The sequence below is a fragment of the Prionailurus viverrinus genome, chromosome A1 (genome assembly GCF_022837055.1).
Source record: "Prionailurus viverrinus isolate Anna chromosome A1, UM_Priviv_1.0, whole genome shotgun sequence".
In the NCBI taxonomy this organism is placed as follows: Eukaryota; Metazoa; Chordata; class Mammalia; order Carnivora; family Felidae; genus Prionailurus; species Prionailurus viverrinus.
In genome coordinates this window covers 227,770,469-227,796,142 of record NC_062561.1, presented here as the reverse complement: position 1 = coordinate 227,796,142, position 25,674 = coordinate 227,770,469, and the positions used below count along the sequence as shown (strand labels likewise).

The window sequence follows — 25,674 nt, the reverse complement described above, 5'->3', positions numbered from 1 at the left end:
TTTGAAATTTAAGGGAAGTTTTTCCAGAAAGTCACTAGTACCTCTTGTTTTAAAGACCTAGGGTCCAAATGAAATGAAGACAAAAGGCGATGGAAAGCTGAGAAGAGGAAAACAGTCCTCTGCCCTTATGCTTCCCGGTGAAGATATGGAAGCACTCTCTTCTACTCCTGGTGGGAGTATCAGTTGGTACAAGTCCTCGGAAGCTTTTTGGTAGTCTCCACGAAAGCTATATAGACTCATGCCCCATGACCCAGGGCCTCCTGCCGCATGTGGCCCAAATTCTTCACCCTGCCCTGTGCCCGTGCCTGTCACAGAGCTGGAGTGGAGATGAAATGGGGAGACAGATGTTCCTCCCCTCCCCAGACCCAGAAATCAATCCACCTAAGCAGCTCCATATGTGGTGCTCAGCATCCAGGCAAAAGGGCCCCAGTGGACAAGCCAGAGAAACCCACACGGGCTCTGTGAGTGAAAAGGGAGCGCTATTCCCAAACAGGTTCAACACATTACCTGTTACTGAGCTGCGGATGGCCTTCTGTACAGCGTAACGGTCAAGTCTGAGGTAAGCATTTGTATTTGAGGTAAGCATTCATGTTTGCCTCCAGTATTTACTCTCCACAGAGTTAACGCCTGCTGACTTTCAACTCACCCTCACCTCTTCTAGAAACTTCCCTCAGGCAGTCCCCTCATCGTCTACCCCTGTTCACCACATTCAAGGCTTAAGCAGGTACCATTTTTTAGTACTCTCACAGTGCACACAGGACAATCCACACTGGGTTGTAATTTATGTGTTTTTATCCCCCAGTGGGCTGTACACCCCTCTAGTCTGGAAGCTATAACTTACATGTGATTCCTAGGGTCTGCCTCGCTGCTGTGCGCAAATATTGTAGGGTGAATGCTGTCCCTCTTACCCATAATCCTGCTCCTGCCTCTCCACCCAATCAACCCCTGACTCTGGCGAACGAACCAACGCAAGTGCTTCCCACCGTGTAAGACCCTCTTTGGTCTCTCTTGCGCCGCTGACCTTTCCCTTCTCGGAAACCCTGTGACCTTCAGTCATTGTAAGTATCTTCCCCAAGTTGGTCCCCAAGAGCTTCTCTTTTACATGTGTCTTCCCAGCTGGATTTTAATTACCAGTGTCCATATTTTAGTAATTTTTTCTAGGTATAATTATACATTCAAAGATATGTTCAGATATATAGATAGAGGTCTGTCTACCTATTCAGCTACTAAGTGGAATTAGAACACACGCATGTCCTGTAACCTGCCCTTTGTCCTCATTAACAGGTGGTGGAAAATTTCTCCAAGTCAACACATTTCATTGGCTTCCTAGCACTCCACTGCATTGGGGTGGCATCATTTACATAACCGTGCATCAGGCCTTGTGGATCAGCATTTAGGTCTTTTTCAGTATTTCTCTATCACAAACCAGGCTGAAACCAATATCCTCATACGTCCATCATTTCAGACTCCCATAATTATATCCTTACGGTAAACCTCTTAAGGTAGGATTGCCAAGGCAAAGAGTTGAACACATTTTATTTTATATTTAGAGAAACATGTCTAGATCACTCTCTAGAAACAGAGTATCAGTTTATAGGCCCCAAATCCTTTTCCCAGAACCACTCCCCCACTATATCCCACTCTTTGAGACTGATTCATTATTTTGTTTCCTAGAAGGACAAAAGCCTGGCAGTCGACATTCTGGCATCTTTACCTTGGGAGCCTATGTGTTGGGGTAGGGGGGGAAGAGAGATGGGAGCTATTGAAAGCCAATATCAAATAGAATTGTTTCTTCCAGGTCTCCAGTTACTGCCACAAGTAAATACTTCACATCTCGCTCCTAACATTGCCAATAAAACACATGAAGAGATACCTAATCTCCCCATTAGCCAAAGCAATGTAAACAAAATAATAATGGCTTTTTGGGGATTTTTTCCCTGTCATCATTTTTGGGTGAAGGCAAAGTGTAGTTGTCTTGCTGATGTTCAGTGGGAGGAAAAGGTAACTGCGTTAGTTAAGTACTTCTAGAACAACCTCAGATAACTCGTGACAGCTGTATTTCCAGTATCTCACTCATTAAGCATGAAAAGGGTTTTAGTTGAGCTTTATATTTTTGTTTATATTTTGCTTACGGTTCTAAATGAATGACTTTCACCAAGTGCATTTTTTGTGCATCTATTAAGATGAATACACAGAGACGGGGCGCCTGGGTGGCGCAGTCGGTTAAGCGTCCGACTTCAGCCAGGTCACGATCTCGCGGTCCGGGAGTTCGAGCCCCGCGTCGGGCTCTGGGCTGATGGCTCGGAGCCTGGAGCCTGTTTCCGATTCTGTGTCTCCCTCTCTCTCTGCCCCTCCCCCGTTCATGCTCTGTCTCTCTCTGTCCCAAAAATAAATAAACGTTGAAAAAAAAATTAAAAAAAAAAAAGATGAATACACGGAGATAAATAGGCTTGTAGTGGCTGTGATGCAAACCACACAGTGTCTACCTGCCCCCCTCCTTCTGTATCACGAAGAAATCTTTCAGTTTTTGTCCAAACATGAGATTTGTTCCAAGCTTCTGGCCCAACGCGGAGAGCTATAGGTCAAACGCACCTTCCAAGTATAGCTATGACACAAGAACAGTAAGTGTTATCAAGAGCCGTGTCACAAACCGTATCAAGCCCTGTTTGTTAATTCATCTTAAAGAAACCAAGCCAAATTCTGGCAGGACCCAGTCCAATACAAAGAAATCCCGATCGAGAAGAGATAGGTATAAAGCCACAAGAGAAGAGACTGCCTACAAACAGCTCTCACAGCAAAATCAGAGATCCGTTTCTTCCCCTCAATCAGAGACACAAACGGAACCCAGGAAGTTTCATCACACCCTCCCAAAGTTGATGAAATAAAATGTCCCCTGATGGATTCAATTGCAGGAATTGGCACCGTTTCTAAATTCTGCTTCCTCTATTTGGCTAAGATATTAAGATATGCCAGTAAGTGGTATCGTGTTTTCTCTCGCCACCTGCAGCTGGTTATGCTATATTCACACTAAATGCATCTCTCAGTTTATTACAATGATAACGCAGCAACCGTGTCATTTGGACCACACAGAGCATAAGTTACGTTAACGTAGCACGATCATTCGGATCGTATAAAATAAATACTATGACACTAAATGCACACATTTTACAAGCAGTCGATCATCCACTTAATTTCCTTTCTCGATGCATTGTCCAATGTTATACACATGGCTGGGCACTGTGGCGGGTGGAATACTAAGTCAGGGACCGGTCCTGCCCTTGAGCGCCAAGATAAAAATGTGTGCGCGATGACAGAAGCGCAGAAAAGACAAAGTACCATGGCAGTTGCAAGGAGGAGAAGATCACACACGTGCTGCAGTGTTCAAAGATGTCCTGGTCAACAAGTGGCTTTTAGATTAGACTTGGAAAGCCAGAGGGACCTTCTCCATGTAGAAAAGAGAGAAAGGGCATTTCTAGATGGGAAAGGAGTGCTTTCAGCTCAGGAACTAAGACCGGACTTGTGGGTTGTGCTAGAAAAACAAGGATAACTCTTTGGCAGGATCACGGGTTATCGGAAGCACTGAAGGAGGCGTACATTTGGTAGCTTAGATGAAGCTAGCTTGAATAAGACCTGACCACCATGCTGGGAGCATGCACGGCACTCTGTAGGCAACCAGGAGCTCCTGGAAGGGCTCCCAAGAAGCACGCTCAGAGTTGTGTTTTAGGACGCAGAAAGGGGAAAGTCTAAGTGTTTGAGCAAAGACTGCACCCAACATTAAGTGTGATATTCTTTACGCTTCAAGACGCTTGTATTCAATATGTTGGCTATTAATGGACGGATAGATAGTTGAAAGAACTGGTTATGTCAGAGACTGGTAACTGTTGCTCAGTACCCATGCATCCCTTTCTTGTTTAAGAATTCCCAAAATTCAGTTGGTCACAGGCTGGCCAGAACGAACGCCACACGTTTCCTAGCTTGTCTTGAAGTTAAATATGATCATATTTAGTCATATGGCCCACCCGACCCGTAGGCACGGAGCGTAGTCTGATGTGCTGTGCACGACTTCTGAGAGATGGCTTCTAGACACTTTAAGACATTTCTAGAGGGATGTGCTTAGCTTTCTTTTTCCTGGCTCCCAGTTGGCACATGGATGCAACGTCTGGAGGTGAAACAGCCGCTCTGGGCAAGAAGATGAACTTGGAAATGGAGGTCGCATATGTCAGGACAATGAGAGGGGAAGAACCTGGACTCTGATGCATGACCTTCACAGCCCAGGAGCATCTCACCTGACACTTTTATGAAAAAAGAGAGGCCTGTCTCTTCTGAGTTGCAGATGTTTTAGATAGCCACCACTGGCATCACAGCCACCATGGGCACCAACAGCAGATCTTATCTGACATGGTTAGGAAGTAATGCAAGGGGCTTTCTGTAGCTCCTTGCCCAGAAAGTCTGTGGGTTTCACCCTAGGGAAGAAGTCCAAGAATTCTGGAAAGGGTGGAGCAAAGCCCTACTGGACAATCCAATTAAACCCGAGGAACTGCATCCAACAACTGGACAAAACGCATTCTTTTCCAGCACACGGGACACATACTTGGCCAAAATTCAAGTCTCAGCAAACACTGAAAGAATGAATTCTTACGCACCATGTTTTCTAATCACAAGGCAATTAAGCAAGAAATCAGAAACACAAAGGTAATCCTCATAAAAAGTTGAAAAATTAATTGCATGATGATTTGTTAATGTCTATCTGCCAGATAGATTGTAAGCTATGTTACAGAAACTGACGGATTGAGCTGGCCAAAAAAAAAAAAAAAAAAAAAGGGAAAACATGTAGTGATGTAAATATAATTTTTTAAATTAATAAGCTTAACGTCAATAAAAACAAAGGATATGAACATATAATTCACAAGCACAGAGAAATACCAACGATCAGTAAACATAGAAAGCGATGTTCAATCTCACTAGTAATCAGGGACATGCAAATCAAAATAACAAAGTATCGCTTTCCTGCAACATTAATAAATAATTTATTCATAATTAATAATTGGTAATTTCCTACGTTGGTCAGAATAGGGGAAATGACCACTGTCCTACAATGCTAATGGAGAATCATATTCATTCAGTGCTGATTGTGGGCAATTTGGAAATATCTATCAAAAATCTAATGGTGGACACTCTATAATCCAACATTTCTACATCTGACACAACCTTACAGTAATACACCCAACGTGAGTGTATAGAGTTCACTGCTGCCATTTTACAACAGCGAAAATTTATAAACTAACTAACTGTCCCTCAACAGGAAAACTGTTAAATAAATTGTTAGATCCATTCTGAAGAATATATACATCAGTTAAAAAAATAATACAGGGTCAAAACACTGTCAAATGAAAGGAACTGCAGAACAAGGCAGGTAGCAGGAAAGAGAAATACTATAAATACACAGAATTTGTACATATGAAAATAATACATTATTCAGAAAGTCTTAGAAGGTGACAGTCTTATCGGTGAACACTTGGATTGGGGTAATGGTTGGGGGTGGGGCTTGGGAGGTAAACAAAAGGAGAGAGTATCCATTTTCATTCCACTGGTTTCTATACTACCTGAATCATTTAAATTTTAACATACATTTTAACTCCATTACATTTTCCTGAGTTACTTGTGTAGTTCAACACAGTTTAGTAAATTATTAGACTTAACCCAAATCCCATAGTGATTTGTGGTGGCTCATGAACTAGGATCAGGCTCCCTATCAGGAAGCGTTCTTTCCATTTTCCCAAACTGATTCAAATGTAATCCTGTAAATCTTGGCACAACTTAAACTGAAGCACCTCAGAGTAAGACACATTTTTCTAGACTACTCGTTGGTACAGCAGCTTGAGAACGAAACGGGGCGATGCCTCTTAAGCACTTTGCAAACGGCTTCCTGCACAAGTGCTCCATAAATGGTGGCTATTATCAGGAAGGGTCTCTAGAAATAGTGATTGTAGTGCGACAACAAATGCTTGTTTCCCAAACCATGTTTTCTCATCGGCCATGGTCAGCCTGAGAAAGTGTGTACACAGGGAGGTGCCCAAGCATAACTCTTAACCTCCTACTCCAGATCGCTCTCAACAACCATACTTAAGATATTTTCAGTCCTGGAAATGACATGTTGGGATTCGCTTAAGTAAACACTTGTCTAATCCACATCACTTTCCACAGCTGTTTGCTTTGCAATCAAGTTAGCTTTAATCCATAAGTATCTGGAAGTGAATAAAGCCATCTATCTGTTGTGCTGAGTTCTGAATGGATTCACTGTATACATATACAGTTAAAAGATAATAATTGTATAATTTGATGATGGCATCGTCATTTTGCAGGCACTGTTCGGTTCTGATCAGACATCTAGAAGAAATTCCATTATCAGACTCTGATAGCATCTGAGAAGTGAGCTCTCTCACATCTAAAGTGCTAGACAAATTCAGACCCATACTTGACAAGGAGCTTTGTATTACTTTTCATGTCATACAACTGTCACCCATGTATAGTTAGCACCTTATCTGTAGTAGGGGTCTTGTCTTCAAATTACAAACGAAAACCACCTTCAACAATGGCTAGTATTCTCTCAGTCCTTTATGGGAATAGCAATCTTATGTGAGTGTGGAGCTGCTAGGCAATGGTTTTAATACAGAACATGCAATGCAGATACATTATCAGTGTAAATGTTTCTCTCCTTACTCGCAATGAAACTTTATGCTATGTTATTGAAAACTGTCCCAGTTTTGTACCAACCCTTTGCCGGAACATTGCCGTGAAAATTAATATGCTCAGCATTTGCTCAAGGTTTAGCTGCTGAAAACATGTTATTGACCACGCAAGACAATTTTAATTTACTGTGTTCGTCATTTAGTACCCTATCGTTTGCAGCTAGAGAAAAAAAAAAAGGCACTTAATAAATAATATAAATCATTTTTCTTACTGTCCCAAAATCTGATGAAGAATATTTTTCTAGGAGGCCAAACTAAAATACACGCTAGCTACCAAGATATCCGGCTATGAATTAACCATGCTAATGTATGCAATTATTATCGTGCTTAGCTTTTTAAATATTCTCTGAAACTTATTTTGGCCTAGAAATACATTTCAGGTTTTGGTAAGGCAGAAGTACTACATGTACATTTTTATGTAAAAGATATTGTTTTTATTTATGTATTTACTTATTCACTTACCCCCCCCCCCCCACACACACACTGTAACCCTATGTAAAATATATTTAATGAATGTTATGGCCCCCATCATCATCCAACAGAAGCTTCATATTCCTACAGGCCCTGGCCCCACCTATGGCTCTTGGAAACCACAGTTTAAATGGTTTTCTCTGACAGAACATAACATTCTTTGTACCTCTTGCCATATTCTCATGTACTATTTGATAAATGAGTTACTCGATACAGAAGGCAGGGGAAGTGTTACAAACCAAGTTCTTTGAGTATTTATACACTGTTTATTTTCAGTAACAAATAGGTCATATTTTCTCTGCATCGAGACAAGAGTAACTGTGGCCTCCTTGATCTGGAAAGGGTATGCATGTGAGTTCAGACAAATACTATTTGTTCTAATGCACACTATTAGTGTTCTTGAAATGCCTGTACCTCTAAAGCAAAATTATATTTCCCATTTAGAAAGAGAAAAATTCTACTTATCTCTCCTTTTTCCTTGCTCTATTTCTTTGTTATTTCCAGGGTAACAGAGCCTTTCCTGGGGATTCACAACCAGCCAGAGAGAATCATCCTCCACATCCCCTCCCCGCCATGACGAACCTCAGGAGATGCCCGGTGCCTAGTTACTGCTTAATTACAGTTCCTCTGGTTGTTAACTAAGAACTCAAGCTGCTTGGAAAAATTTTCTCCCTCAAGCAAGATTGCTTGCCATTAGTAAAACAATCAGTAGTAATTAAAAACCTCATTTTCAAATATAGTTCATAAGTTTTACATCAAGAAAATTGCTTCTTGTCTAATTCTCTTTTAAAATGCTGCCCAGAGAAAAGTAAAAGGCCCTTGAAACAAACAAACAAACAAACAAACAAACAAAAACTAAAGCCAAACAACAGCGGCAACAACAAGCCAAAATGCAATGACTGGTTTTCAAATAACAAAACTGCTCCAAATACGGATGAATCCAAAAAAGAGGTTTTTTGTCTTATTGACAAAAATATCGAAAATACTTGATTGTGGATATAGTGCAAATATTCTGGCAGGGACCACTAGGGGCTATAATTATCTTCCATTTAAAGTTGTTGTGCCCAGATAGTCAATGGGCAATCAAAATGTGAGGCACCCCCTAAAATAACTTTGAATGGATTTCACATTCTGCTTGCGTTCACATACTTCACGCTCTTCAACTATTCAAGAAGTAGCTATTCCAAAATCTCTGAACAGAGTAAAGATGAACTCCCCCAAATTGAAAAGTGTCAAGGAAAAAAAAAGAAAGAAAGAAAGAAAACAGGAATGTAGAAATGGTTGATTTGATCAAGGTCAAAGAGAGAAAGGAGCACCTTTTTCGAAACAAGTTAGGTGAACAACACCAGGTGCCAAAGCCTTTTAAGTAAATGGAAACTGGCCCAAATTTATTTCCAAACAAGATGAAAAGGTAGAGAAACATGTCTAAGGTCAAGGGAATTCTGTGCGCTATGAGATCCGTTTCAAGAACACAAGTGGAGTTAACAGGAAACACTAGAGGGCGTAGTTGCATAGTGAAGCTCTTCTGACATCTAACTGGGGAAACGGATACCAATAGTCAGATGCTTGCTCCTATAAATCCTCAAGACCTGCCACTTCTGACTTGTTTTGAAAAGCACTGAACTTTTAATTGATGACCTAAACTTATCTATTACAAAGGCATTCAAGCAAATACAGAAAACCCAGATAAGGGCTCCATGGAGAATGCTTATTCTCAGAATGATCTGTCTTCCCTCCTGCATATGTTTATAAATATGAATCTTACTCTCCATGAAATGACCATCACTTTTCTTCTGAATAAAAGATTCTTAATAACCCACTTTGCTTATGGCCTTTGAAAGCCATGGGTTGTGAGTTATGGATGACATTTCCCATCAAATTTAGGGAACTGATTATTCCATTTTGGTTGACTAAGTACCATAAGCTCAAACAGAGTGTCTCCATATTATTAAAAGTTTTCTGAAGAGAAGGAAGGAGTGTTTACCCTTCAAAACTCCTTTATATTCATATTCTCTGTCAATGGCAGAGATTCAAATAGATGGGCTGCCCAGCATCCAGTTCACTGATTAATGGAAGCCATTTATTCCAAATGGATTTTGGAAGCCCAGATGTCAGTTTCTGTAGCTCCAAAAGCAACATAAAAAGTCATTTACCCTCTTTTGGTCAATGCATGATTTTCATAGTGGCCAAGTCATGTTCAGTATCTCTTAATTATATTATCTTGAAAATTACAGCCTCAAACATCCATTCTCCAAATAGCCAAGTTTCCTAGATGACATTCAGTTAGATGATGGAGCTTCTCTTCAAAACAATCCACCTTAGAAATTGTATGTTTTTCAACATCAGGATAAAATAAGCCCAATATTAGTTTTTTACTTGTTTTATTATCACTATATTTATAAAAATCATTCTTAAAAATAATTATAATCCATGGGGCACCTGGGTGACTCAGTCGGTTAAGCGTCCAACTTTGGCTCAGGTCATGATCTCACGGTTTGTGAGTTCGAGCTCCACATCCGGCTCTCTGCTGTCAGTGCGGAGCCTGCTTCAGATCCTCTGTCCCCCCTCTCTCTCTTCCCCTTCCCCATTCGTGCTCTCTTTCTCAAAAATGAGTAAACATTAAAAATAATAATTACGATGATGATCCAAGGGAACCTGGCTGGCTCAGTTGGTGGAGTGTGCTACTCTTGATCTCAGGGTCATGAGTTTGAGCCCCATGTTGGGCATAGAGATTACTTTCAAAATTATAATAATCCAAAGTAGGCTGAATTTCTCATATATCATGGCACTTATTTAAAATCCTACCCCTTGAAAATTCTGTAGATCAAACAGCGAATGACTCAGGAAGAGCAAATTGATCATTTGTGATTCTAAAATACATCTTTACTACTCTTCTTCTCTTTACATCCATCTGATTGCACTCTTTGTCCTTGCTCCTAAAACCAATGTATTGAATCTTCACCATAATATCCTGGATAGTACAGTGGATTGAGGGAATTGGCCACTATAAAGGCTTTTAACATATTGATGCAAATTATAAAACTATAAGCTACAAGTATTGACCTTTCCAGTTCCTAGAAAACTGAAACCCAGAATGAAATGTGTTTCAGTAGGAAAAGTAATCATTCACTAGTATACCCTATTTCTAGAAAGCCATAAATTTGAAAATTCTGTCAATCAAAGTCAAAGATCGGGGACTGGTAGCCTTCTCTGACCAATGTACCTAAAAATTTAACCACCTCTTCCCAAGATTTTATAGGTCTCCTTCTTTGCCCGGTATTTTTTTCCTTAGCACTTGCTCCTAATTAGTTTGCTAATTATTTGACTTGCAATTTATACTTGTATAGCATCTGTCTCCCTCTCTGGGTTGTATGCCCTCTGAAGGCAGAGATTTTATTTCTTTCATTTACTTTTTTGTTCATCTCCTGCCCCTAGAACAGTGCCCATCAATTAGTAATTATTTGTTGGATTATTTAAAGAATGAATAAACAACAAACACAAAATCTGGCAGAATTGTATTTGTTACAACACTTGTTCTAATAAGGTTAGAAGTCAGGAATTAATGAAGCACAATCAAATGCCAACAACTTTGAGAATGCTACTTGATTTAACTTTCCCCAACAATATGACAGAATTAATATAATAATGTCACTGCTGGTCACACAGCTTTTGTTAGAGGTTGAGCTAAAATTTGGACCCTGGTCTGCACATTGCTAAAGTCCATGCTTTTTCTATTGTATTATACTGACCCTCATATAATATCAACCCCTCTAGAAGATGTGCAACAAATATTTTAAAGGATGGGCTTAAGTTACAAAGGCTAATTGTGTCAACATACTCATACCCAGGACGCTCTGGAGACCTGGAAGAAGCAGTTGGATATTTATGAATGGCAGTAAGTATCTCCTTGATACTTGAAAAGCATAGAGTCCCAAAACTCCTCAATTACTCACACGAAGTCTCAGGTGATCAGGGAAAAAGAAGATGATGAAAAGTCACATAGTTCCTTCATGAATGATGGGAGAGGACAACTGCACCAACACACAGATTAAGAGACTATTTGATTAGGGATCTGAAACACTTAATCTCATGCACTACATAATCACCATGATTGCAGAATCATAGAATCTCCTAAGCTGATAACTTCACAAAGAAAGCTAGCTCACCAACTCTTACTGATTTTTCATGAGGCTCTGTTTCAGGAATAACCATATGCAGGTTCAAGCTCCCTTAGCCAACAATCCTACCCTATGCTGTCTGCAAGGATACACTTCGGATTCAAAGACCAAATAGGCTGAAAGTAAAAGGATGAAAATTATATATATATATATATATATATATATATATATATATATCCAAACAGTAATCAAAAGAGAGCTGGAGTGGCTATGCCAGTGATTGTTACCACAATATCAAACAAAAACAGACTTTAAGATGAAAACTACTACTACAGATGAAGGACATTTTGTCATGATAAAATGGTCAATCTCTCAAGAAGGTATAACACTCATAAACATATTTGCTTCTAATAACAGAGCCCCAAAATACAAAAAGCAAAAACTGACAGAATTGAAGAGGGAAACAGACAATTCAATAATAGTTGGAGATTTCAATACCCCACTTTGAACTAGAGAGAATATCAACAGAAAATAGAAGCCTTGAACAACACTATCAATCAACTACACCAAGCAGACATTTATAGAACCCACCACGCCACAACAGCAGAATACACATGCTTCTCAGAAATGCATGCAACAGTCTCTGGGACAAACCATATGTTAGGCCAAAATCCCTTACCCAAAATACCTTAGGCCATACATGTTTCAAATTTGAAATTGTCCAGATTTTTAAAATATGATACGGCGCATTTTCAACATAAATGGAACATTCCACATCCTCAGCAGGGTCTATCTAGGTCAACATCCTATTTTCTAATCACAGTATCTCTACAGCAAAAATATGGATATTGACCTTAACTGATCAATAACAACTATCAATAGCTTCAGGTCAATTCAGATGTTCTATCATCAAATGAATTACACAAATGAAAATAAAATTTAAACACCTGCTGCTTCTACTTTCAAACGTTTTTCAAGTGGATCCACTTTTTTTCATGTTTGCTGCCATCATGACCTACTGCTCTGTCCTTCCACCCATTCACCAAGGGAGCCTTCTAACAGCATTCTTGCCTCAGCCCAGCCTCTCTCCAACCCAGTCTCCACAAAGCAACAAAAGACATCACTCCACTGACTGCGACTTTCCAGAGCCTTCTGCCTGCCCTTATAATGAAATGCAAATTCCTCATGAATGAGGAAATGCACGAATGAAATGCAAATGGCCTGTGTGGTGAAGTGCACCCCTGCTTCCCTGAAGACATCATTTGCTCCTCTTCAGTCATGGTCTCTTTTTACTCCCTTGAACATACCAGCTCTTTCCTACTCACAGTCTATGGTTTAGCTGCTCTCCCTTTCAACATGCTCTTTAGAGTTTTTCAAAGGTGGGATTATCATCAACCTTTATGTCTAAGCTCAGATGTCATTTCCTCAGGAAGACTTTCCCCACCCCTTCTATCTAGTTGGACTTAGGCTTCCCCATAATTTTTTTTAATAAACTGAATTTGGGAGCAGTTTTAGATTTGCAGAACAGTTGCAAAGATAGTGTAAAGCGTTCCTTTGTACCCTGCACACAGTTTCCCTCACTGTTAACATCTTACATTACCCTGACACATTGGTCACAATTAATAGGCTAACAGTGGTGCATCACTTATTAACTAAGCTCCACACTTCACTAGGATTTCACTAATTCTTCCCCGATGTCCGCCTTTTTCTGTTCCAGCATCCCATCCAGGACACCACCGCGTTACATTCAGTCCTTACATCTCTTTAGCTCCCTCTGGTCTGTGACAGTTTCTCGGGCTTTCCTTGTTTTTCCTTCGCAATGTGGAAGGGGCATTTGTAGACTATCCCCCAGTTTGGTTTGCGCTGATGGTTTTGTCATTATTAGACTAGGTTAGAGGTTTCTAAGAGGAAAACCATAGAGGTCAAGTAGTCTCATCACAACATAACAAGGGCATATGTTATGAATATGACTTATCATGCATAAGTTTAACATAAACCTAGATAAGGCAGAATTTGCCAGGCTTCTCCACTGGAAGGCTACTCCATTGGCTCCTCCCACCCTATAACCAACCTACTCTTGGGAAACAAGTCACTAAATACAGCCCACACTCAAGGGGTGCACAGAGATGCGCCTCACCTCCCGGAGGGGACAGTAAGCAAATAAATTATTCAGCATTCTTCAGTTAGGGAGATTTGTCTCTTCCCCCCCCCCCCCATTCACTTATTTATCACTTATTTATATCAGCATGCATTCATGGCTGTTCATATTGTAGTTTGAGTTATAATCTTATACTACGTCATTTATTTCATTCCTCAAATTGTTCCAGATTTTGCCACTGGGGGCTCTTTCACGTTGGCCCTTGTGTCCCTCTGCTGTGCCTCCACCCTTTGGTTTCTGGGCACTTCTTGACTTTCCAGCACAAGCCACTCCCGACCCACTTTGTGTAAGAATAAGCATTTTGTATGTGACTCATTCCTTTTATTGGAAAATGGTACTGGAAGCTAAGATCTGGCTCTAGGTGGGTTTGTTATTACTGGAGTGTCACTACTATTAGGCCTTCTCAACAGACAGAGCTAGGCAATGGATAGGCGTATACTAACCCATGCATAAGCACATAGCTATAAATAGTTGTATCTATCTTAAGCAAAACATGAATTTGTACTGACGTCTCCAACTCTAATCCAGCACCACATGGCTGAGTCTAGTTTGCCCTGTTTTAGTCGCTCACTTTATTTCCATTAGAAGTATTCACATAATCTATAATTACCTAGTTCTTAAAATTTATTTGCTTATTTGTTTATGGTCTGTCCCTCACCATCAAGAATTTAAAATAAGAAGCAGAGGTTTGCCTGTTTTACCTTGCTCCTGGGCCTAAAACAGTGCCTGCTATATGATAGAGGTTAATATGTTGAACGCATGAAAAAATAATCGACAGGAAAGTATTAATTATATAATTCTTAGTAAGAAATAACAGAGATGAAATATTTTGAGGCTACCCCTTGACACAAGTGAAGTCACCTTCTAGACCAAAAATGCACATTGCTATGCCCTATGCCCCGTTATATCAATAATCTCCACACATTCATCATCACTTAGCATTGAAATTTTCCCTACAAGCAACTCAAGAAATGGTTAGTTTTCTCCTCCTAAAGTTTACTATAGTAGAGCTTAATCATGTCCAAAATGAAAGTAGCATGTTTCTATCTCAAATGTCCTTATCTGTAACAGATACTACCTTCAGTCTCAGTAGGGTGCAGGTCAGAGAGAAGAGGTGGGCAGGAAGTAGGGAGATTAGTCACCCATTGTTATGTGTTTCACCAAATCAGTCAAACAAGTTTCAGTATCCAAGAATCTTTCCCACCATATTCTAAGAACCACGTGTCATCCAAATGTACGCAACAAATCTTGACACAATTAGTTGTAATCTTGTTGGCTTAGCATTTTTTTTCATTTCTTTATACTACTTAAATTGCTGAGAAGTCTTATCTAGATTTGAAAATGACTTTAATAGAAGCCTTAGCAGCAGGACTGAGAGGCCCTCATGAAGGGTACAAGAAAACAGTTTCAGAAGGATGAAAAGGTGGTTTTACATCCAAGATTTCCTTTCAACTTCCATGAGCACCTGTGTGGTTCAGTCGGTTGAGTGTCTGACTCTTGATTTTGGCTCTGGTCATGATCCCAGGGCCATGGGATCAAGTCCCATATTGGGCTCCGTGCTGAGCGTGGAGCCTGATTAAGATTTTCTCTCTCCCCCTCTGCCCTCCTCTGCTGTCATGTGCTCTTTCTCGAAATAAAATAAATTTAATTTAATTTAATTTAATTTAATTTTAAAAAAAAGGATTTTCTTTCAACTTCCAAATTTGAGCTTGGGAATGCTTGATCCTAGGGGATACAATGTGGGTAAGAATAGATAACCCTTCCTCTCCAAAGGACTGGAGCTTCCGCTAAAAAAGTAAGGGGATAATGTTGTCAAGAAAATAAGAAAAAGATGGAATATGAGCATGAAACAAATATTTACTGAATGTTCCATGTATTCCTAGTAAATCCTGTGCTCTTTTTCTATTCTACTATAAATATTTTATGTTCTTTATTTTTTCTTTAAATTAATAAGAGATTCCTTACATACATATTTATGTAAAAAAAATTGCAAATGTAACATAGAAAAGAAGTTAATACTGGGGAGTGAGTGGTGGGGGGAGAGAAAAGAAAAAAGTACTCTCCTGTGGCTTCTAGAATATTCTTTCAACAAGAATATAAGTAAAATTCCCTGATACTTGTGAGAGAGGTTATCATTCTGAAAAATCTTTTTTGGAGGCGCCTGGGTGGTTCAGTCTGTTGAGCGTCCGACTTTGGCTCAGGTCATGATCTCACAACTCCTGAATTCGAGCCTTGAGTCGGGCTCTGTGCTGATGGCTCAGAGCTTGGAGCCTGCTTCGGATTCTGTGTCTCCCCTCTCTCTCTGCCCCTCCCCCACGTGCACTCTGTCTCTCTCTCTCTCTCTCTCTCTCTGTCTCCAAATAAATAAATATTAAAAAAATAATAAAAACAAAATCTTTTTTTAACAGGCTGAACAAACCAAGGAGAGCCTGTATAAATTTCTTGAAGAAATAGTTCCTTGTTTATTTGAACTATATTGTAACTCAGAGTCACGACACAAATGAGTATCATGGCACAAGATCAAGTCCATATATAACAAAGGAGCGCCCAGAGGGTTCCTGTAATAAGAGCTAGATGCATATGGGAGGGCCTCCTGTGCCCAAGTTAAGCTTTGGCCACTTGCACATAATTAGCATACCAAAATGAGAAAGGAAACCAAAGGGCACAGGAAGGCAATGAAACTCTATTATTATGATAAGAACACACTGCCCAAGTTTTAGCCAAGAGAACTGATAGAAGAGATAAACACTGGAGAGAAAGCAGGTTTTCAGACGCTAGTCCCCAGAGCATACCACACCTAAGAGGAAGGACAGAAATCCTCAGTAAATTCTCTTCTGGGCTTTGCCTGCATAGAAATGCTTCAGGTTTGGGCCATGTCTTCCTACGTGAGCTGCTTCGTGCTGAGGCGCCATCCACCTCTACTTACACGGGACCTCATCGGGCTAAGTCATGTAGAACAGCTGTTGAATTGTAAGTTACGCTCTGGCAGGGACCATGTGGTCAAATATCCAAGGACACAGAAAGCACAAGCCATAGCGCAGTTTTTCCTGGAGAGACCCCAGGGACTACCATCCATTTACGTGTAATTATAGGCGATTATCTCCTGCGGGTCCACTCCCTGCTGCTACGAACGGTCAGAAGCACACTCCCCCTTCCTCAGTTGCACCATTCTACTCTTACAGGGTCCGAAAATAGAAGGGAACCCAGTTGGTCACATCACAGTAAAGCCACGTGCCAAGCAGGAAATGAGCAAGGAGAAGAGAGTCTGTTCTCTTCCTCCGTGTCTCTCTGTGTTGGAGTATTGTTCTCACCAGTAGAAAAGCACTTTTGGAGTCACATCACAACTGTACAAACCATTTGTCAAAAAAAAAAAAAAATTCACCTTGTTTTTAGCCAGGTGACAGATTCCACGCCAAGAGTTGTACCACGTAGACGTTCTTAGCAGCTCATCTATACCCATGATCATACAGCAAAATTTCCAGCAGATTATTCAGATTCTCTGAACAAATGCTAGATGAAATCCTCCAACCAGTGACAACCTCAAGAAAGCAAGTGTGTCACACATGTGTAATTTCACATTTACAGAGTCTTTTTTCATGACATTTTATTTTGTGAAAAGAGCAGACATGTCTCTCTGGAAACTTTTGTGGGTTTTTTTTTTTCCTTTCAGTTTTAGGCTTTTAAAAATAGATCTCTGTATTACTCTCAAGGCTTTTTCCTGTGGTCTGAAGAACTGAACATACTTGCCCAAACAGCTTCAGAAGAGAATTATTAGAAAAGCAACTTAAGAACAAGCTGAAAACTCACAGCCAATAGATGGCTTGCATGCCAGCATCGAACGCACGTTCGATCATTTTCCTTGAGATGTATTCTCACTGCACAAATATGAACATGGCCCCCTGGTTCTGTTCATCCTACTAAGACGCTCGTTCATTCATTCATTCACTCATTCGTACTACAAACAGCCACTGAATGACCACAAAGCGACCAAGAAAGAGAAGCTTTCCCAAACTCTGTTGAGCTGTGTTACAGAATTTGTTCCCAAACCCCTCCCACTCACTGATAAGCTTGTCCTCCCAGAAGGCAGGCTTGGAAACCCCAATCAAACTCAACAACATTTTCAAACATTCAAAAGTGGGTGTTCTAAGCATACCTGTTGGGCTGCAGATAGCCTGGGAGGACCTGCTTTAGGGATGGATCTGCGAACACTCTCCAAAATGCATTCTACAACTCAAAGGGACAAGAAGGTGGCCTACTCCAGGGACACTGAGGGCTTCTTCTGGGATGTCTCCGCCTTCTGCTTCTAACTTAACTGAAGCAGCTCCTGGAAATGGAGGCTTTGAGTTCAATACAACCAAGAAACTGTTCGGAAGAAACAATGGTTTTAATATTTAGTGTAAAGTTGATAGCATTTTGTTATGGAGATACAGTCCCACCATTTTCTGAATGATGCAAGTGTATGATGATTTCACTCAAAATTACAAAGAAACATATAAAAATCTGGGGACACTTCACCCATCTCATTTTCTAAGAGGTCAGAAAATACCGAAGTCCATGTTGATACTTAATTTGTTTAAACTGGGGGTTGGCAAACTACTGTCAAACCCATGTGGGCTCAATCCAGCTGGCAATCCACCTCTTTCTGTGGTGCCCACAAGTGTTTACGTTTGAAATCGCTGCGGTGTGGGGTGGGGCGGGGGAGACAAAAGAAGGATCTTATTTCCTGACATGTTAAGGTTATGTGAAATTCAACCTCCAAGGTCTACAAGTGAAGATTCACTGGGACACAGACACGCTCATTCCTTTACGCGATGGTTATGACTGCTTTCGTGCTAGGACAGGAACCATAATATTTTAGGCCCTCAGAGCCTCAAGTTTACTGTCTGGACCTTTACGGAACAGATTTGCTGACCTCTGGTTTACGTACCAAGATTAATGTTATCAAGTGAAGACATTCTGGAGCCATTGCAAGGTTCCTCTACCCAACCACTACCCAATTTTCTTGCCACCGTAAGTTGCTTTAACCAAAAAGTCTGCCCAGTTCCACCCCTGGTTGGCAGCGGCGGTGCGGGGGGGGGGGGGGGGGGGTTCCTCTTCCAAGGGCAACTGGGGAGGGGCCAAGAAAGTGAAGAAGAGAGAGGTGTCAAAATAGAAATACACTTAACCAGAGCTAGGAAGTGTAGAAAAGCAAATGGGTATAGAAGACAGTTCTGGAAAGTACCACCATCCGGGCAACATCATCCCAGTCCTCTTTTGGTAAAGGGCAAAGGTCAACACCAGCGCAAGATGCCTCAATGGACTCCATCTGTTTGACTGCCATCTCAGAACCATCCGGCCTTGAGACAAATTGTAACATCACTGTACACGTGGCCTATACAATAAATAAGATGGCTTATAAGTAGTACACAAAGTATAATTTACATATTTTATTCAGCAGAGAATCATTAATCTGTTCCAGTGAGTAAAATGAAGATTCATGTGTTTTGAGAATTAGTAAGCAAATGGAACAAAAATAATTTCAAAGGCGAGCAAATTGCCTCATGATGTGTTCTTTGTTTATTTTGACATTTTTAATTACCTATAAAATATGCCAACATATGCATTTAAATATTACATTTTAATGCTGTTTCTCAGTTGTTCAGGCATGGTAACGAAAAGCTTCTCCTCAGCTTGCCATTTGCTATTAAGCCCGCAGCGAATGTTAGTAAGAGAGCAGGGGTTAGAGAAAACCAGAGAAAGGGCGGTTCACCATGTCAGCCAGGTGGTATGTATGCAGACATTTTTGACCCATAAAAGGAAACCGCCTTGAAGTATTTTGAAGTATTTTGAAGTATTTCAAATGACAGCATGCAAAAGCGATACAGTTCATGCTCTGATGTCTTCTTACTACATGTTCAAAATCACACTTGATTTTCTATAATAACTTGTCAACTTCTCCTGCTGTGTGTCAGTTACATCACAAGAATGACTGCATCACTTCTGAAGGTAGACCACCCCTTCCGTGACACAGCCCCACTCGGGAAAATAACGACCACAGAGTCCTTGAGAAGTTAAGGTTCTATAAAGGCTGTACAGATAAGGTCCGGAACATTAGCCAAGAGGGACCCACCTGGTGCCAACTTCCTCTCTAATTCAAAACTGTCACGATGAGCCCCGGGGTTTTGAGAATATGGGCAGAAATGAAAACCGCTCTCAAGTCCTTCTCCTTCCTAGGAGACTTTGAGTCATTCTTACTGCTATGAGAAGACCTGTTGCTGACAGCACACTGAGTGTTGAAAGGCAAAGCAGTAAGGGGAATGCTGATAAAAAATGTTACAGGCTAGTAAAAATGTCCAGGGGCCTAATATTCACAAAGGTGTATGGCCCCCAGGCAACTCTCAACACTGTCCGAGGCAAGTTCCTTCCTCGCCCTTTCCTTTGGTACTTGAAGTAAGGGGGGAGAAGGAAAGCTGATGGGCACCACCATTCACTGACTGACGCTCAGCCAACTGCCTGTGCCTCTTTGTGATTGCCCCCCAGGGATCTCTGGGGCTTCTCCAACCTCCTCTTGCTCACAGGCACACCCCACTCAGTAGGGGCATTTCCAAAGTATAAACAAATGACGCCTGAGAAACTGAATCGCACTAGTCTGTGCCTTAACATGTCATAACTTAACATAACCTTAACATGTCATAACTCCCGATTATGAGTAGACTCCAATAAGGACCCACGGGGAGGGACATTATCCCTGGAGCACATACGCCCTTGTGTGCTGAGATTGTTATATAGCATAGCACCTGATTCTTAAAATGCTGTTTATTCATTATGTACAAAAATAAATTTGTTCAGACACCGAGATGTGCTCTCGAAGAAAAAGGGGGGTGTCAACATCCAGGGATAAAGAGTGATATGGAAAGAGAAGTCATTAACTTCATTTTGGTGACAAGAGATTGAAGGAAACAACAGGGACCTGTGAGTGACTGAAGGTCCCCATCTGTTAGCTGAATGAACAAGTAATAATAATCAAAGCTAACATTAAAATGGTACCTACTATGTACTGGGCACTATTCTTAGCACTTTACATATATTTATGTATTTAGTCTTCAAAATAATGGATAAAATAGATGCCATTAGGATCTATTAAAGATGACTTAACTGAGGGCACCTAGCTGGCTCAGTCGTAAAGCCTATGACTCTTGATCTCAGGGTTGTGCGTTCTAGCCCACACTGGGTATAGAGACGACTTTTTAAAAAGTGAGTTAACTGAGGCACAAAGAGTTAAGTAATTTGTCCCAGGTACCTTCCATTTATAGTGTATTTTCCTATGTTTGAGGAGTGAGGTCTTTTATAACAAGTCTTAAGATTCTCCTACAATATGCTACCAAATAAATGTTATCTCTTCAACCGTCTATATTCCTTGCAAAAAGCACTGAAAGAATTCAGAACCTTGAATATAGCTTAATTAGTTAATGTCACCAGCATCTCAAGATAAAACTGATCTTATATGTCCTTAGATTCCACTAATTTTATACCATAGTATGAGATTCAAAACAATTAGCTTTTACTCTTAGAATATTATTAACGCGTCATCTTGAATATGCTAATCAATAAAATAGATTCTGCAAGTAGGTAGGAGGGTAAATGCATGTTAATTACTTGGAATGTCTTAATTAACTCCACTGCTAATGATACAGCAATTAAGGCTTAAATATGTTTAGAGGATACATCCGTTTTCTACTAGGTCATGTTGCTGAGAATCGCTAAAACCCAATGGAATGGAGAGTTTTAGACCCAAATTCTCAAAGAATTCTAATCTCAATGAGAAAAACAAGTAAAACTAAAGTTCTAGACTCACTGCAGCATGTTTCCCTCGCACATACACCTGCTTCTGGTTAGCTATTCTTTTCCCTTCTCGGTCCCCATATTCCTCTGAGCACCAGGAGGTACCTCATGGTCATAATCATTTCTGGAAGTGCTTGGGGGGTCTGCATCAAGCATCACTGATGAGTCAACCTCCTATACATTTTTTCAAGCTTGGTTTTTATTTCTGAGCCCTGGGAGGGGAGTTATGATGGTGCCTGTGGACCTATCTGGGCCTAGTGAGTACTTAATACAGAGACCAGGGTAGTTAGAGCCATTTTAGAAACTATCTTTTATTGTGGATTAAAGATAGCCACCCTCTTTAAAAGAAGGACAGACTCCAAAGGCGGAGTCTATTTTCCCTCCTCTGAATGTGGGTTGGTCCTGTGACTTGCTTTAATCAAGAGAATACAACATACATGAAACTGTACTTAAGCGATCTGTAACTTCTGCTTTCATGCGCTTGGAACTCAACAACCTACTGTGAAAAATCCAAGTCACGTGGAAAGAGAACCGAGGTGCCAGGTGACAGCCCCTAATGAGCTTCCAGCCAACAGCCAGCACCAAGAACAAGTCACATAAGTGAGCCACCTTGGATGTTCCACTCTAGTCAAACCTCTGGATGACTACAGCTCCAGACTGACACCACATATGGAGAAGAACCTACGAGCTGACTTGACTTCGATCAACCCAGACTCTGAAGAGATAATGTGATTGTTGTTTAAACTATTAAGTATTTGGGGTGCTTTGTTATGTAACAACAAGTAGTCAAAGCCTTTCTACACCATGTTAGAGACCCAGGCTAAAAACCAGTTCCTGATGGACTCAGCATAACACAGGATAAGCCATGATAGGCCCAGAAATGGCCATGATGGAATTGAGAACACTTTCCAATATGCGACGTGGTGACTAAGACCATGGATCTTAGAGCCAGCCTGACTAAATCTGAATCCTGGCCTTTGATTAGATATGTACCTAGTAGAAGTTATATAACTTTTCCGTGTCTCAGTTTCCATTTGTGTAAAACAGAGATAATACTTTTCCCTACCTCGTAGGAAGATTAAATATCAGTATCAGCATATGTAAAGCACTTAGAACAGTGCCTGGCACAGAGTAAGTGTTCAGCAAATGTTCTCTATTAATATTATTATTTATTCTCTCTTCTGTTCTACATCCAAGGAACCACCCACTCACAGCTACGGAGGGCTCTATACTTAAGACATACGTAACCTTCCATACTTAGACGGATGTGGAAAGAAGAGGAGTGCCACAGCATACTTCCTGTTTGATCCTACACCATGAAGAAATGGATTTCTGCCAGGTCATAAAAGCATGAATGTGATAAATGCTAAAGCTGATCGGCCTCACACCGGCAAGGGAGAAAACCAAAAATCAGAGTAAATGCTCAGTTTGTAGGTCATCCGTAACAGAAATGTCAGACGATTAATAAAACTTTATCTGAGAATAACCTGCTCCTAGGTAGAAGAATCCACACTTTAGGAACTTTATAACTGATTTCCACTCATTAAGGCACTAAGCTTTATATGCATATGACATAGTCCTGGAGGGCTATTTCTCAGGCATGTTCTGTGCTATCATTATCAGACTTATATCAACTTTGTTTCTAAATATTATTTGGTCGTTAACTCTACCAAACAGGTCAGGTTGCAGAGCACGGCAGTATCCGCATGTGTCGTAATAAAATTAGTTCTAGTGTATTAGTAACACTGGGTTGATTTTGGTTTGGGGTTTTCATTGGTTTTGTTGTTGTTGTTTTGATTTCATATCATATACACATTTTGAGGAACAGCTTTTGTTAAAATGACACTGAATGATTCCTTTTATGAATGAAACAAAACATAGTAGCAATCACTTCATTTTGCTATAGAATTAGTAAGCAGTATTTTTTTGTCCTAGCCCTTTGTCTCTTCTGTATTTTAAAATTACATCAAGGACCTATTTCTATTTACTTCAAAATTAATCATCCCACGTGAATTAAGATATAGTAGCCATAAGTTCTTTAAATACTTAGCATTCTGTTTGAACTCCTGAACATCTGGCCATGGTACTTCTCATGGGACTTTTTCACTGGAGGCCCAAAGCTGCCTCTTTCCCATCTCCCCCATGTTTCTAGTCATAGAATTATTGTCGATCCAATTATACGACTCTTATCCTTGTATCTGGACACGGTTCCATGTGTTTTTCAAGACAGCTACGATATATCCATAAATTGATACCCAAGTAGTTCAATCAATTAGAGGTTCTGGGAAAATGTGCTAGGTTTGTGCCTATCTTCAGCATGATAACATCACTCCTCCACATTAGTTACTCTTCTTTCCAAATTATTTATAAGCCTTAGGTCAACTTGAAAATATTCATATTTTCATTTCATGCCTGCTAATCATGCTTTAAATGGTGACTATCAGAGATGCAAATTAATTGCAAACCATACGAAGGATGCACAAATTAAAATCTATGAAATTTAAATTATGAATGCAGTTGTATATCAGCTTCCAGGTCCCCCTGCGATCACTAACAGTCTCACTTATTGTATATTATTCAATGCAAGCTGCATTTGTTGATGTAAGCAGAAATAGATTTTATGACTTTCTTCCCCTCCTAACTTTTCCTTTTCCCTCTTTTGTCTTCCTTCCTTTGTTTCTGTTTTGAATCTCCACTTTTATGTCTGCCTAACTTCAGCTCCAGGTTACTACCAGATCTCATCAGTCACACACTATTCTGCATTAATTTAATACATCATTTTTAATATTTTCAATTTTACATCCCACCGATCAATTCAAAGAACCTGAATCAGCCCCACCATAAAAAAATGAAAGCCTATTTTTCCAAGGGTATTTTTAGGGTTATGGCAATTGTGTTTTATGTGATTATACACAAAAAGTTTAAGAATATACACAATTTCAGTGGTATTATTGAGAGTAACTGTTGGCAATACCTCTGAATCCACTATGTACTTGAACACAACAAATGATTAAAGTAGCCAAAGCTTCTAAATGTAACATCATACAAAAAAGAACCTAGTTAAGTGAAGAGCCTAGTTTTCAGATTAAAACTAAAAGACTCAACTGAAGTTTCCAGACTAGTAAAGTTTTACTTTACATGCATGTGTTTTCCATCAATGCAGCCCATTCATGCTTCAAAGCTTCAATTAACAAAATATTATAAAAATAGTGTAACATGTCCAATTAATAAAATCGATTTAACTGAAGTATTTCACAGTTTACCAACCTGTCCTTTTAGAAGCAAAGATGGGTATCATTTTATCGAAGAGCAACAAATTAATAATGGAAACCATTTGAATAAAATGTCTCTTGAGTTCCTCAGATTAAAAAGTGTCACAGATTTTTCAAAGCACAACTCAACAAATTCTTCATCTTGGTTTTATTTTGATTTGCATAAAATGTTTTTGAGTACCATTATGTCGGTATCCTTCATAATAACTAAACTCAAGTGCACACATGTTTAGCAAGATCATTTCAGGAAAAAGAAATGTCACCGATGTTTACCTGGCAAGGCTGTTTCATTTTAATGGCTATGACATGGTATCTGTAACAGCAGAGCTCACAGGTCCAGGAACCCCTCTCACTGATCCATTTCAGCAGGCACAGCTGATGTGTGTACCGAACGGATCCGTCACATCGGCAGGGATTTAACAACTCCCCCTGAAAAGATAACACCTCAGGTGAATATCTGTACTTGTGTCTCTGTTAAAAAAAACAAAACAAAACAAAACAAAACAAAACAAAAAAAAACTAACACTTGCTTTCTTTTCTTTCAAAGCCATTTACCCAGATGGATACAAGCATCAATCTACATGAGAAAATTAAATTTTTATACTTCTGATGGGAATGAAACTACAGTCTTAAAACTATTTCAAAGATATTGCTTGATGTTATGACATAAATGTTCTACCAACACACAAAATGTCTGCAAGATATAGCTCCCAATACCCTTGGGGGAAAGCTGTACTATTAAACCTCTTTAATAACTTTTAAGTGGATGGTCAGATGCATTTCCTCTGCAGTTATTCTTAATCATTGCTAAAGAAGAAATGCATGGCATCCCTGAAAGTAGCTTGCAATAGCGTTATGCTTTTATTTTTTCTAAATGTAGCATCATAACTATTGACTTAGGGCACTATATTCCTGAAAGCCTGCATATTCTTATGCAATTTCCTTACTTTTAAAAATACTAAACCTAATGTTTTCTCAGACCACACATTTTGTAAGAGGTATATTATCCTGCTGCCTCCATGATCACTCTCACAGAAGTTTGCATGTACCTCTAACGGAGTTTATAATGTTAGAATTATGTTTCT

General features: G+C 39.9%; 1 protein-coding gene across 1 annotated transcript in view; it reads right to left on the bottom strand.

The window, feature by feature from the left end:
• MARCHF11 (membrane associated ring-CH-type finger 11) overlaps positions 1-25,674 on the bottom strand; it is a 104,864-nt gene that overhangs the window by 77,930 nt on the left and 1,260 nt on the right. The window contains exon 2 of the mRNA XM_047863970.1: positions 24,863-25,018. Within this exon, the coding sequence (XP_047719926.1) occupies positions 24,863-25,018 (156 nt within the window). The remainder of the gene's footprint in view (positions 1-24,862; positions 25,019-25,674) is intronic.